General features: G+C 47.8%; 1 protein-coding gene across 1 annotated transcript in view; it reads left to right on the top strand.

Annotated features, from left to right (window-relative positions):
• The window catches only part of LOC110161432 (plasma membrane calcium-transporting ATPase 1-like), a 67,690-nt gene extending 53,426 nt beyond the window's left edge, over nucleotides 1-14,264 (top strand). Inside the window, exons 10-18 of the mRNA XM_055159603.1 lie at nucleotides 1-15; nucleotides 209-296; nucleotides 3,268-3,374; nucleotides 3,696-3,887; nucleotides 4,070-4,283; nucleotides 5,033-5,244; nucleotides 6,054-6,161; nucleotides 6,322-6,504; nucleotides 13,968-14,264. Of these exons, the coding sequence (XP_055015578.1) occupies nucleotides 1-15; nucleotides 209-296; nucleotides 3,268-3,374; nucleotides 3,696-3,887; nucleotides 4,070-4,283; nucleotides 5,033-5,244; nucleotides 6,054-6,161; nucleotides 6,322-6,504; nucleotides 13,968-14,201 (1,353 nt within the window). The 3' untranslated portion in view covers nucleotides 14,202-14,264. The remainder of the gene's footprint in view (nucleotides 16-208; nucleotides 297-3,267; nucleotides 3,375-3,695; nucleotides 3,888-4,069; nucleotides 4,284-5,032; nucleotides 5,245-6,053; nucleotides 6,162-6,321; nucleotides 6,505-13,967) is intronic.
• Nucleotides 14,265-14,465: the final 201 nt, after the last annotated feature.

Below are 14,465 nucleotides of genomic sequence, written 5' to 3'. Positions count from 1 at the left end.
AACGACAAGGGCGAGGTCAGTGCCAGCTACACACACCGACAACTACACATGACTATTGACCCTCTGACCCTGTCTCCTGTGTGACCTCTGACCTCTGACCCTGTCTCCTGTGTGACCTCTGACCTCTGACCCTGTCTCCTGTGTGACCTCTGACCTCTGAGCCTGTCTCCTGTGTGACCTCTGACCTTTGACCCTGTCTGTGGTTCAGGTGGAGCAGGAGCGTCTGGACAAAGTTTGGCCCAAACTCCGGGTTCTGGCTCGATCGTCGCCCACAGACAAACACACACTGGTCAAAGGTACGGACCAAACCAGGACCGAACCAGGACTAAACCAGGACCAGAACCAGGACCGAACCAGGACCGGACCAGGACTAAACCAGGACCGAACCAGGACCGAACCAGGACTAAACCAGGACCAAACCAGGACCAAAACAGGACCAAACCAGGACTAAACCAGGACCGAACCAGGACCAAAACAGGACCAAACCAGGACTAAACCAGGACTAAACCAGGACCAAACCAGGACCATACCAGGACTAAACCAGGACTAGAACTGGTCTGGACCTGGGTCTAAACCTGAGACCTGATCCAGACCTGGTCCTGGTCCTGGTTTATTTATTTTGACCTTATTTATTTTCAATTAGTTTCTTTAAAAACAAGAGGAGCTGTGTGTGTGTGTGTGTGTGTGTGTGTGTGTGTGTGTGTGTGTGTGTGTGTACTGTAGTACTACTCTGTACTCTGTGTCCTCAGGTATTATTGACAGTACTGTAGTAATAGTACGACAGTAAAAGTACTGTGTTTCAGGTATTATTGACAGTACTGTAGTAATAGTACGACAGTAAAAGTACTGTGTTTCAGGTATTATTGACAGTACTGTAGTAATAGTACTACAGTAAAAAGTACTGTGTTTTCAGGTATTATTGACAGTACTGTAGTAATAGTACGACAGTAAAAGTACTGTGTTTCAGGTATTATTGACAGTACTGTAGTAATAGTACGACAGTAAAAGTACTGTGTTTCAGGTATTATTGACAGTACTGTAGTAATAGTACGACAGTAAAAGTACTGTGTTTCAGGTATTATTGACAGTACTGTAGTAATAGTACGACAGTAAAAGTACTGTGTTTCAGGTATTATTGACAGTACTGTAGTAATAGTACGACAGTAAAAGTACTGTGTTTCAGGTATTATTGACAGTACTGTAGTAATAGTACGACAGTAAAAGTACTGTGTTTCAGGTATTATACTGAGTAATAGTACAAGTACTGTGTTTCAGGTATTATAGTACGACAGTAAAAGTACTGTGTTTCAGTATTATTTGACAGTACTGTAGTATATAGTAGACAGTAAAAGTACTGTGTTTCAGGTATTATTGACAGTACTGTAGTAATAGTACTACAGTAAAAGTACTGTGTTTCAGGTATTATTGACAGTACTGTAGTAATAGTACGACAGTAAAAGTACTGTGTTTCAGGTATTATTGACAGTACTGTAGTAATAGTACTACAGTAAAAGTACTGTGTTTCAGGTATTATTGACAGTACTGTAGTAATAGTACGACAGTAAAAGTACTGTGTTTCAGGTATTATTGACAGTACTGTAGTAATAGTACGACAGTAAAAGTACTGTGTTTCAGGTATTATTGACAGTACTGTAGTAATAGTACCTCAGTAAAAGTACTGTGTTTTCAGGTATTATTGACAGTACTGTAGTAATAGTACTACAGTAAAAGTACTGTGTTTCAGGTATTATTGACAGTACTGTAGTAATAGTACGACAGTAAAAGTACTGTGTTTCAGGTATTATTGACAGTACTGTAGTAATAGTACGACAGTAAAAGTACTGTGTTTCAGGTATTATTGACAGTACTGTAGTAATAGTACGACAGTAAAAGTACTGTGTTTCAGGTATTATTGACAGTACTGTAGTAATAGTACTACAGTAAAAGTACTGTGTTTCAGGTATTATTGACAGTACTGTAGTAATAGTACTACAGTAAAAGTACTGTGTTTCAGGTATTATTGACAGTACTGTAGTAATAGTACTACAGTAAAAGTACTGTGTTTCAGGTATTATTTGACAGTACTGTAGTAATAGTACTACAGTAAAAGTACTGTGTTTCAGGTATTATTGACAGTACTGTAGTAATAGTACTACAGTAAAAGTACTGTGTTTCAGGTATTATTGACAGTACTGTAGTAATAGTACTACAGTAAAAGTACTGTGTTTCAGGTATTATTGACAGTACTGTAGTAATAGTACTACAGTAAAAGTACTGTGTTTCAGGTATTATTGACAGTACTGTAGTAATAGTACTACAGTAAAAGTACTGTGTTTCAGGTATTATTGACAGTACTGTAGTAATAGTACTACAGACAGTAAAAAGTACTGTGTTTTCAGGTATTATTGACAGTACTGTAGTAATAGTACTACAGTAAAAGTACTGTGTTTCAGGTATTATTGACAGTACTGTAGTAATAGTACGACAGTAAAAGTACTGTGTTTCAGGTATTATTGACAGTACTGTAGTAATAGTACGACAGTAAAAAGTACTGTGTTTCAGGTATTATTGACAGTACTGTAGTAATAGTACTGACAGTAAAAGTACTGTGTTTCAGGTATTATTGACAGTACTGTAGTAATAGTACTACAGTAAAAAGTACTGTGTTTCAGGTATTATTGACAGTACTGTAGTAATAGTACTACAGTAAAAGTACTGTGTTTCAGGTATTATTGACAGTACTGTAGTAATAGTACGACAGTAAAAGTACTGTGTTTCAGGTATTATTGACAGTACTGTAGTAATAGTACGACAGTAAAAGTACTGTGTTTCAGGTATTATTGACAGTACTGTAGTAATAGTACTACAGTAAAAAGTACTGTGTTTCAGGTATTATTGACAGTACTGTAGTAATAGTACTACAGTAAAAGTACTGTGTTTCAGGTATTATTGACAGTACTGTAGTAATAGTACTACAGTAAAGTACAGTAAAGTACTGTGTTTCAGGGTATTATTACTACGTAAAAGTACTGTGTTTCAGGTTATTATGTATAGTAATACTGTACTACTGTAGTAAAGTACTACAGTAAAAGTACTGTGTTTCAGGTATTATTGACAGTACTGTAGTAATAGTACGACAGTAAAAGTACTGTGTTTCAGGTATTATTGACAGTACTGTAGTAATAGTACTACAGTAAAAGTACTGTGTTTCAGGTATTATTGACAGTACTGTAGTAATAGTACGACAGTAAAAGTACTGTGTTTCAGGTATTATTGACAGTACTGTGGGGGAGACTCGTCAGGTCGTCGCTGTGACCGGAGACGGAACCAACGATGGACCAGCCCTGAAGAAGGCCGACGTCGGCTTCGCCATGGTCAGTCTGGACCAGGTTTAGACCGGGGTTTAGACCAGGGTTTAGACCGGGTTTAGACCAGGTTTAGACCGGGGTTTAGACCGGCTTTAGATCGGGTTTAGACCGGGTTTAGACCGGGGTTTAGACCGGCTTTAGATCGGGTTTAGACCGGGTTTAGACCGGGTCTAGATCGGGTTTAGACTGGGTTTGGACTGGGTTTAGACCGGGGTTTAGACTGGGTTTAGATCGGGTTCTCATGCTGCTCTGTGATTGGCTGTCCTCTCTCTCACGCCGCTCTGTGATTGGCTGTCCTCTCTCTCACGCCGCTCTGTGATTGGTCAGGGCATCGCGGGCACAGACGTGGCGAAGGAGGCGTCTGACATCATCCTGACGGACGATAACTTCACGAGCATCGTCAAAGCCGTGATGTGGGGACGCAACGTCTACGACTCCATCTCCAAGTTCCTCCAGTTCCAGCTCACCGTCAACGTGGTCGCCGTCATCGTGGCCTTCACCGGCGCCTGCATCACCCAGGTACTGGACCGGGACTGGACTGGGACTGGACCGGGACTGGACCGGGACTGGACCGGGACCGGACTGGGACTCAACTCCTCTGAAGGCACTGCAGATGTTCAGATGTTTGTTGTTCTCCTCAGGACTCTCCTCTGAAGGCCGTGCAGATGTTTAGATGTTCAGATGTTTGTTGTTCTCCTCAGGACTCTCCTCTGAAGGCCGTGCAGATGTTGTGGGTGAACCTGATCATGGACACTTTAGCCTCGTTGGCGTTGGCCACGGAGCCGCCCACGGAGTCGCTGTTGCTACGGAAACCGTACGGCCGCGACAAACCGCTCATCTCCAGAACCATGATGAAGAACATCCTCGGCCACGCGGTCTACCAGCTCGTCATCATCTTCACCCTGCTGTTCGCCGGTGAGCAACGCACTCGAGACCTCCACAGAGTCTGACCCTCTAGACTCTGACCCTCCGGAGTCTGACCCTCCGGAGTCTGACCCTCTAGAGTCTGACCCTCTAGACTCTGACCCTCTAGACTCTGACCCTCAACCTCTAGACTCTGACCCTCTAGACTCTGACCCTCCGGAGTCTGACCCTCTAGACTCTGACCCTCTAGACTCTGACCCTCTAGAGTCTGACCCTCTAGGAGTCTGACCCTCTAGACTCTGACCCTCTAGACTCTGACCCTCTAGACTCTGACCCTCAACCTCTAGACTCTGACCCTCTAGACTCTGACCCTCCGGAGTCTGACCTTCTAGACTCTGACCCTCAACCTCTAGACTCTGACCCTCTGGAGTCTGACCTTCTAGACTCTGACCCTCAACCTCTAGACTCTGACCCTCTAGACTCTGACCCTCAACCTCTAGAGTCTGACCCTCTAGACTCTGACCCTCCGGAGTCTGACCCTCTAGACTCTGACCCTCTGGAGTCTGACCCTCTAGACTCTGACCCTCTGGAGTCTGACCCTCTAGACTCTGACCCTCTAGACTCTGACCCTCTAGACTCTGACCCTCTAGACTCTGACCCTCTAGACTCTGACCCTCTAGACTCTGACCCTCTAGACTCTAGAGTTTGAAAGTTTGGTATGGTGAAGCTCTGTTCTGCTCTGATGTGCAGAAATGTCCCGGCGCGGGGCTTTAATCCTGCTCTGCGCTCTGTGTTTTCAGGAGAGAAGTTCTTCGACATCGACTCGGGCCGTAACGCGCCGCTCCACTCGCCGCCGTCCGAACACTACACCATCGTCTTCAACGTGTTCGTCATGATGCAGCTCTTCAACGAGATCAACGCCAGAAAGATCCACGGCGAGAGGAACGTGTTCGAGGGCGTCTACAGGAACCCCATCTTCTGCTCCGTGGTGCTCGGGACCTTCGCCCTGCAGGTCAGGACCAGGACCGGGACCGGGACCGGGACCAGGACCAGGACCAGAACTGGACCAGAACTGGAGCAAGACTGGACCTATCTGCATTACATTATTTTTATTTGGACTTAAAGCTCATGTAAACATGGCACTGACCCCAAAAACTGTAGCTCCATCAGAACTTGGACCAGGACCAGGACCAGACCACGGCTAGACTAAGAACTGAACCCGGTCTAAACTCAGTTTAAACTTGGTCTAAACTTGGTCTAAACTCAGTTTAAACTTGGTCTAAACTTGGTCTAAACTCAGTTTAAACTCGGCCTAAACTCGGTCTAAACTCAGTCTAAACTTTGTCTAAACTCAGTCTAAATTTGGTTTAAACTCAGTCTGGACTTGGTCTAAACTCGGTCTAAACTTGGTCTAAACTCGGTGTAAACGTGGTCTGCATGTGGTCCAAACTCGGCCTAAACTCAGTCTGGACTTGGTCTAAACATGGCTTAAACCCAATCTGGACCCGGTCTGGACCCGGTCTGGACCCGGTCTGGACCCGGTCTGGACCCAGTCTGGACCCGTCTGGACCCGGTCTGGACCCAGTCTGTACCCGGTCTAAACCTGGTCTGGACCTGGTCTGGACCCGGTCTGGACCCGGTCTGGACCCGGTCTAGACCCGGTCTAGACCTGGTCTGAACCCGGTCTGAACCCGGTCTGGACCCGGTCTGTACCTGGTCTGAACCCGGTCTGGACCCGATCTGGACCCGGTCTGGACCCGGTCTGATCCCGGTCTGGACCCGGTCTGGGACCCGGTCTGATCCTGGTCTGTGGTGTTTCAGATCATCATCGTGCAGTTCGGGGGTAAACCGTTCTCCTGCACGGCTCTGACCATCGACCAGTGGCTCTGGTGTGTTTTTATTGGAGTCGGAGAACTGCTCTGGGGACAGGTGTGAACGCACAACAACAACACACACACTATACACACACTACACACACTATACACACTATACACACTACATACACACACCTACACTACACACAAACACACACACACACAGAGAAAAACACATCCAGGGCGTTGACCATGTGACCCGTGTCGTCCGACAGCTGGTGACCTCGATCCCGACGCACCACCTGAAGTTCCTGAAGGAGGCGGGACACGGCATCACCAAGGAGGAGATCCACGAGGAGGAGCTGACGGAGGGCGCCGACGAGATCGACCACGCCGAGATGGAGCTGCGGCGAGGCCAGATCCTGTGGTTCAGAGGACTCAACCGGATCCAGACTCAGGTAAGGAACTCTCAGGTCTCCCGCGAACCTCTGCAGCTCTCAGGTCTCCCACGAACCTCTGAAGCTCTCAGGACTCCCACAATCCTCTTCAGCTCTCAGGACTCCCACGATCCTCTGCAGCTCTCAGGACTCCCACGAACCTCTGCAGCTCTCAGGACTCCCACGATCCTCTTCAGCTCTCAGGACTCCCACGATCCTCTGCAGCTCTCAGGACTCCCACGAACCTCTGCAGCTCTCAGGACTCCCACGATCCTCTGAAGCTCTCAGGACTCCCGCGATCCTCTTCAGCTCTCAGGACTCCCACGATCCTCTGCAGCTCTCAGGACTCCCACGAACCTCTGCAGCTCTCAGGACTCCCACGATCCTCTGAAGCTCTCAGGACTCCCGCGATCCTCTTCAGCTCTCAGGACTCCCGATCCTCTCAGGACTCCCACGAACCTCTGCAGCTCTCAGGACTCCCACGATCCTCTGAAGCTCTCAGGACTCCCACGATCCTCTTCAGCTCTCAGGACTCCCACGATCCTCTGCAGCTCTCAGGACTCCCACAATCCTCTGCAGCTCTCAGGTCTCCCACGATCCACTTCAGCTCTCAGGTCTCCCGCAATCCACTTCAGCTCTCAGGTCTCCCGCGATCCACTTCAGGTCTCAGGACTCCCACAAACCACTTCAGGTCTCAGGACTCCCACAAACCTCCGCAGCTCTCAGGACTCCTACGATCCACTGCAGCGCTCAGGTCTTCCTCGATTCAAAATCGTCTGCTGCAGTTTACTCGTGTTTCAGGCGTTTTCACGTTGAAAGGTCGAAGTATCGTTCTACATGTCTGTGTGTCTGACCTGCACATGAACCAGAAACACAGAACAGACTCACCATCAGCAGAACACCCCTGTGTCACAGGGAGAACACTCAGATGCCACTGAGTCACTGTGTCCTTTAGTCCCACAGAAGGAGCGAGTTGTTGTTGTTTTTTTTGTTTTTTTTAAGCTTAGTTTATGTAAATGAGTCATGTTCACGGTGATTCGTTTCAGTGTAAACATGACGTTAGTCCCGAGATCTAGAACAAATCGTTTTAAAAGGAGCTTCGTTCCAGCTGCTGTCGAACTTGTGAATGAACTCTAATCTATTTATCTGTCGATTTTAGTGCGTTTGTCTTGGAAAAATGGTGTTTTTATCAGGGCCGGGCAACTTAACGTGTTAATTTTGCTTTATTTTATTATTGTTGTTTTTTTTATTTATTGTAGACGTCTGTTGCTCACTGGGTTTTATTTTGAAAAAGTCCACCGTGAGCGTTTCTTTAAGTTTGGAAGTTTGAGCTTCCGCGGGCTCCGGTTCACGGGTCTTTCTCGTTCTTCTCCGTCCAAACAGATTCGTCCAGTGTGGTTTTCGTCGCTGTGATCTCGCTTACATTTTACTATCACGGTTTTTTCACGAAGGTCCGGAAGATTTGGTGACATGATCCCGCTCAAACATCTGTCAATCTCAAACTTCGTTCCAGTCGTTGAAGGTCCTGCAGGTGTTTGTTTAGTTCAGCGCTGCAGGGGGAGTCACTAATTTACCTGGATACAACTGGAAGAAAAACTCTGATTGGTCCATTTCCATTTTCCATTTCATTAACCTTTTGTTTCCCAAGAAATATCAGTCCAATACGACGGAGTAAAAGGGTCAGATAAAAAAAAATACACATGCTGGCGCTACGAGAATAAAGTCGTAATATTACGAGAATAAAGTTATAATATTACGAGAATAAAGTCGTAATAAAATCAAAGTCAAAGTGAAAAATGCGGCAGAAGAAGAACCTTGTTTTTCAAAATAAAACCAAAAATAAGAAAACGAACAACAATTTTCTTCATTATTTGGGCCTCCGGACTGAACCAGGACTGAAACCAGGACTGAACCAGGACTAAACCAGGACTAAACCAGGACTAAACCAGGACTAACCAACCAGGACTAAACCAGGACTGAGACCAGACCGGGACTGAGACCAGGGACTTAGACAAGGACTGAGTCAGGGACCAAGACTGAGACCAGGATCAGACAAGAACTGAGACCAGGATTGAGACCGGGGAACAGGACCAGGACTGAGACTGGGACTGAGACCGGGACCAGACCAGGACTGAAAAAGTTTAGTCCTGGTTTAGTCCTGGTTCAGTCCTGGTTTCCTGGTTCAGTCCTGGTTCAGTCCTGGTTTAGTCCTGGTTCAGTCCTGGTTTAGTCCTGGTTCAGTCCTGGTTCAGTCCTGGTTTAGTCCTCTGGTTCAGTCCTGGTTTAGTCCTGGTTTCCAGTCCTGGTTCAGTCCTGGTTTAGTTGGTTAGTCCTGGTTTAGTCCTGGTTTAGTCCTGGTTTAGTCAGTCTGGTTTAGTCCTGGTTTAGTCCTGGTTCAGTCCTGGTTCAGTCAGTCCTGGTTTAGTCCTGGTTTAGTCCTGGTTAGTCCTGGTTTAGTCAGTCCTGGTTTAGTCCTTTTTAGTCCTGGTTTAAGTCCTGGTTTAGTCCTGGTTTAGTAGTCCTGGTTTAGTCCTGGTTTAGTCCTGCAGTTTTCCCATTTCCGTGACTTAAACCAGGACTAAACCGTTTTCAGTCCTGGTCTGGTCCTGGTCTCAATCCTGGTCTTAGTTCTGGTTTGGTTCTGGTCTAGTCCTGGTTTAGTCCTGATTCAGTCGAATGAACGAATGATCCACAGATTCTTCTCCTTCACAAAATGCAGCCGATGTTTTTCAAATATTACCACTTTATTTTGACACGACTTTATTCTCTTAAAATTACCACTTTATTCTCATAAAATTATGACTTTATTCTCTTTAAAATTACTTTATTCATTATAAAATTACGAATTCTTTATTCTCTTAAATGATTTTCTGAATTCTTTATTCTCGACTTTAGACTTTATTCTCAGCATTTTTTTTTTTTTTTTATCCGACCCTTTTACTCCGTCGTAGTCCAAGTTTATTACTCACTGAACAAAAAATATAGAAAAATTATATAAATGAATCGATTAATCGCGATTCATAGTTTTTATTTTTGCCCAGCCCGAGTTTTTATAATTTTAATATTTATTGTGATTTTAATCAAGCGCGACGAATGAATCTGACTGGTCGTTTCTGGAACAAAACCGTTTTTCTCTGGATCTCGGTGACGTTTTATTTTGTACTTGTGTTTTTATTTGTGTTTGTTGTTCATCATGTGATCTGAAACGCCGCGTTCACCCGATGACATCACGAGGTGCTCTGTTTGCATATGCTGTGGATTAATCCTCTGTTAACCCTGTGTAATCTGGCCCTCATCTGGCCCCCGTCCGCCTTTAGTCCGCCTGTAGTCCGCCTGTAGTCCGCCTTTGGTCCGGTCTAATCCCCCGGTCTTCAGGAAGTCCTCATTGTGGCTCTGATCCAGCTTTAGTCCTGATGACCTCTGACCTCGTAAATCCAGAGGTCGAACCGTAAACGACGACGACAAACAATGTCCACAACAAGACCACAGACCAGGACTGGACCGGGACTGGACCGGGACCGGACCGGGACCGGACGGGACTGAGCCGGACCGGACCGGACTGGACAGGACCAGGACCGGACCAGGACCGGACGGACTGGACCGGACTGGACCAGACTGGACGGGATGGCGGGAGGACTGTGTGGGACGGACCTGGCGGTTGCGGGACTGACCTGGTAGACAGATGGGTGACCAGGACTGAGACAGGGACTGAGATTGAGGTTTAGACCTGGTTTGAACCTGGTTTAGACCCAGTTTAAACCTGGTTTGGACCTGGTTTAGACCTGGTTTAGACTTTGTTTTAGACCTGGTTTAGACCTGGTTTGGACCTTTGTTTAGACTGGTTTAGACCTGGTTTAGACCTGGTTTAGACCTGGTTTGGACTTTGTTTAGACCTGGTTTAGACCTGGTTTGGACCTTGTTTAGACCTGGTTTAGTCCTGGTTTAGTCCTGGTTTAGTCCTGGTTTAGTCCTGGTTTAAACTCTGGACTTTTTTTCGGGATTTAAACTTTTTTTTGTAAAAATTCGTCGTTTTCTTCTGGGATCAAAATGGCCGCCTCCCCGTGGACAGATGCATCGTGGGAAACGTAGTCCATCCCTCTTCAACACTTTAAACTACCTCTGAACTTTAAACTAACTTTAACACTTTAAACTAACTTTAACACTTTAAATTAACTTTAACACTTTAAACTAACTTTAACACTTTAAACTAACTTTAACACTTTAAACTAACTTTAACACTTTAAACTAACTTTAACACTTTAAATTAACAGTTTGAACTTGTCTCTGTTTCAGCTTCTGTTTGTCAGTTCAGATCTGATGATGTTTGTGTTTCTCTCTCCTCCTGCGTTTATTCACTTTCACCTTTGACCCTCCACGTTCATCCAACAACTTCATCCATCGTTTGTTTACTCCTCGTTTCACCTCCTTGTTTCACCTCCTCCTCCTCGTTTCACCTCCTTGTTTCACCTCCTCCTCCTCGTTTCACCTCCTTGTTTCACCTCCTCCTCATTTCACCTCCTTGTTTCCTCCCTCCTCGTTTCACCTCCTTGTTTCACCTCCTCCTCCTCGTTTCACCTCCTTGTTTCCTCCCTCCTTGTTTCACCTCCTTTGTTTCACCTCCTCATTTCCTCCCTCATCTCCTCCCTCCTCGTTTCACCCTCCTTCGTTTCACCTCTTCGTTTCACCTCCTCGTTTCACCTCCTTGTTTCACCTCCTTGTTTCACCTCCTCCCTCCTCGTTTCCTCTCCTCGTTTCCTCCCTCCTTGTTTCACCTCCTCGTTTCACCTCCTTGTTTCCTCCCTCCTCGTTTCACCTCCTCCTCCTCGTTTCACCTCCTTGTTTCCTCCCTCCTCGTTTCACCACCTTGTTTCCTCCATCCTTCGTTTCACCTCCTCCCTCCTTCGATTCGTCTCCTCCCTCCTCATTTCATTTCCTCCCTCCTCGTTTCCTCCCTCCTCGTTTCCTCTCTCTTTGTTTCCTCCCTGCTCATTTCGTCTCCTCCCTCCTCATTTCGTCTCCTCCCTCCTCGTTTTGTTTCCTCCCTCCTCGTCTCCTCCCTCCTCGTTTCGTTTCCTCCCTCGTTTCATCTCCTCTCTCCTCGTTTCCTCTCTCCTCGTTTCCTCCCTCCTCGTTTCGTTTCCTCCCTCCTTCGATTCATTTCCTCCCTCCTCGTCTCCTCCCTCCTCGTTTCATCTCCTCCCTCCTCATTTCGTTTCCTCCCTCCTCATTTCACCTCCTCCCTCCTCGTTTCCTCCCTCCTCGTTTCACCTCCTCGTTTCACCTTCTCGTTTCCTCCCTCCTCGTTTCACCTCCTCCCTTCTCGTTTCCTCCCTCCTTGTTTCACCTCCTCCCTCCTCGTTTCCTCCCTCCTTGTTTCGTCTCCTCCCTCCTCATTTTGTTTACTCCCTCCTCGTCTCCTCCCTCCTCGTTTCGTTTCCTCCCTCCTTCGTTTCATTTCCACCCTCCTCATTTTCACCTCCTCGTTTCCTCCCTCCTCGTTTCATTTCCTCCCTCCTTCGTTTCGTTTCCTCCCTCCTCATTTTCACCTCCTCGTTTCCTCCCTCCTCATTTCGTTTCCTCCCTCCTCGTTTCGTCCCCCCCCAGATGGACGTGGTGTACACGTTTCAGACGGGGCAGGCGGCGGTCCCCGGGGCCCTTCGCCGTCAGCCGTCGGTCGTGAGCCAACACAACGACTCGGCCGCCAAAACGCTCACGAGCCCCTCCCACCTGGGCTCCTCCCACCTGGCCGTAGGCTCCTCCCACCTGGGCGTTAGCTCCTCCCACTCCCTGTCCAACGCCGCCGCCCCCACGGCCGCAGGAAGTGAGTGACCTCTGACCCCGCCCCCCGACCGCGCCTCGGGTCCAGACGGTCCTGACCGGGATCCGGGCTCAGACCTGGTCCAGACCTGGTCCAGGACTCGTGAAGTGTAAACACAAAGACCTTTGACCTCTACAATAACACAGCACCTGGTTTAGTCCTGGTTTAGACCTGGTTTAGACCTGGTTTAGACCTGGTTTAGTCCTGGTTTAGGCCTGGTTTAGTCCTGGTTTAGTCCTGGTTTAGACCTGGTTTAGTCCTGGTTTAGTCCTGGTTTAGTCCTGGTTTAGTCCTGGTTTAGACCTGGTTTAGACCTGGTTTAGAGGTTTAGTCCTGGTTTAGTCCTGGTTTAGACCTGGTTTAGTAGTCCTGGTTTAGGCCTGGTTTAGTCCTGGTTTAGTAGTCCTGGTTTAGACCTGGTTTAGTCCTGGTTTAGTCCTGGTTTAGACCTGGTTTAGACCGTTTTGGTTTAGTCCTGGTTTAGACCTGGTTTAGTCCTGGTTTAGTCCTGGTTTAGACCTGGTTTAGTCCTGGTTTAGACCTGGTTTAGTCCTGGTTTAGACCTGGTTTAGTCCTGGTTTAGACCCGTTTTAGTCCTGGTTTAGACCCGTTTTAGTCCTGGTTTAGACCTGGTTTAGACCTGGTTTAGTCCGACACACACAGGAAATACACCAAAACAAACCTTTAGAAAATGTGACGTTTATTTGATTTTTATTTTTAATCATTATTATTTTTATTTTTATTGTTGTTTTTTTGTTGTATTTTTTGTGGTTTTGTGTGACTTAATGTTTCAGTTTGTTGTTTCAGCTTCATGTTTCAGTTTGTTGTTTGGGTTAAATCTGTTTCTGGGTCAGACTCACATCCTGGAAGTGTTCATGGGCGAGTTTGGGCTCCATCAGCTTCTGGCTCCACTTCACTTTGTGCGTTTAAAAAAAAAAAAAAAAAAAAAAAAAAAAAAGAGCCCCTGTCAGGACCTGTCTGCACCTGTCAGGACCTGTCTGCACCTGTCAGGACCTGTCTGCACCTGTCAGGACCTGTCTCTGATCCCAGGATGTTGGTCTGAACCCGAAAGGGGCGGGTCCTCTTCAGCCTCGCTCCTGATTGGCTGTTTTGTTGCTATGATACGGTCAGAACTCCAAATATCAGATCAGCCGCTGGTCCAGTCCTGGTCCAGTTCTGGTCCAGTCCTGGTCTAGTTCTGGTCCAGTACTGGTCCTGGTCATGGTCCTGGTTCAGTCCTGGTCCAGTCCTGATCTAGTCCTGGTCCAGTTCTGTTCCAGTCCAGGTCCTGGTCCTGGTCTAGTCCTGGTCTAGTCCTGGTCCAGGTCCAGTCCAGGTCCCGGTCCAGGTCTAGGTCCAGGTCCAGGTCCAGGTCCAGATCTGGTCTAGTTCTGGTCCAGTCCCGGTCCAGGTCCAGGTCCGGTCCAGGCCCGGTCCAGGTCCAGGTCCCGACCAGGTCCAGGTCCTGGTCCAGGTCCAGGTCCTGGTCCTGGGGTCCTGGTCCAGGTCCAGGTCCTGGTCCAGGTCCTGGTCCAGGTCCAGGTCCAGGTCCAGGTCCAGGTCCAGGTCCAGGTCCTGGTCCAGGTCCTGGTCCAGGTCCTCCTGGTCCAGGTCCTGGTCCAGGTCCAGGTCCAGGTCCAGGTCCTGACCTCGTGTCTCGTTGCAGATTAAGGTGGTGAAGGCCTTCCGGTCGTCTCTTTACGCTGGTCTGGAAAGTCCCGAGTCCCGCAGCTCCATCCACTCGTTCATGTCCCACCCAGAGTTCGTCCCCATGTCCGAGGAGGAGTCCAGAGTCCCACCTGTGATCGAGGAGACCGGGGACGAGATCCAGGCCTGCCCCGAGACCGGACCCGAGACCGGACCCGAGACCGGACCAGAGACCGGACCAGAGACCAGCTGAAGACCCGACCACAGACCAGAGACTACAGACCACAGACCAGACTACAGACCAGACCAGAGACCAGACTACAGACCAGACGAGACCAGAGACCAGACCAGACACAGACCAGGACTACAGACCAGACCAGACGAGACCACAGAGACCAGCTGAGACCACCGACCAGACTACAGACCAGAGACTACAGACCAGACCACAGACCAGAGACTACAGACCAGACGAGACAGAGACCAGCTGAACACCGGACCACAGACCAGACCACAGACC

Source organism: Boleophthalmus pectinirostris, unplaced genomic scaffold, assembly GCF_026225935.1.
Source record: "Boleophthalmus pectinirostris isolate CB_2022bp ecotype Guang Dong unplaced genomic scaffold, ASM2622593v1 HiC_scaffold_23, whole genome shotgun sequence".
Lineage (NCBI taxonomy): Eukaryota > Metazoa > Chordata > Actinopteri > Gobiiformes > Gobiidae > Boleophthalmus > Boleophthalmus pectinirostris.
The sequence above is the reverse complement of the archived record's forward strand: the minus strand, read 5'-3'. Positions and strand labels throughout refer to the sequence as shown.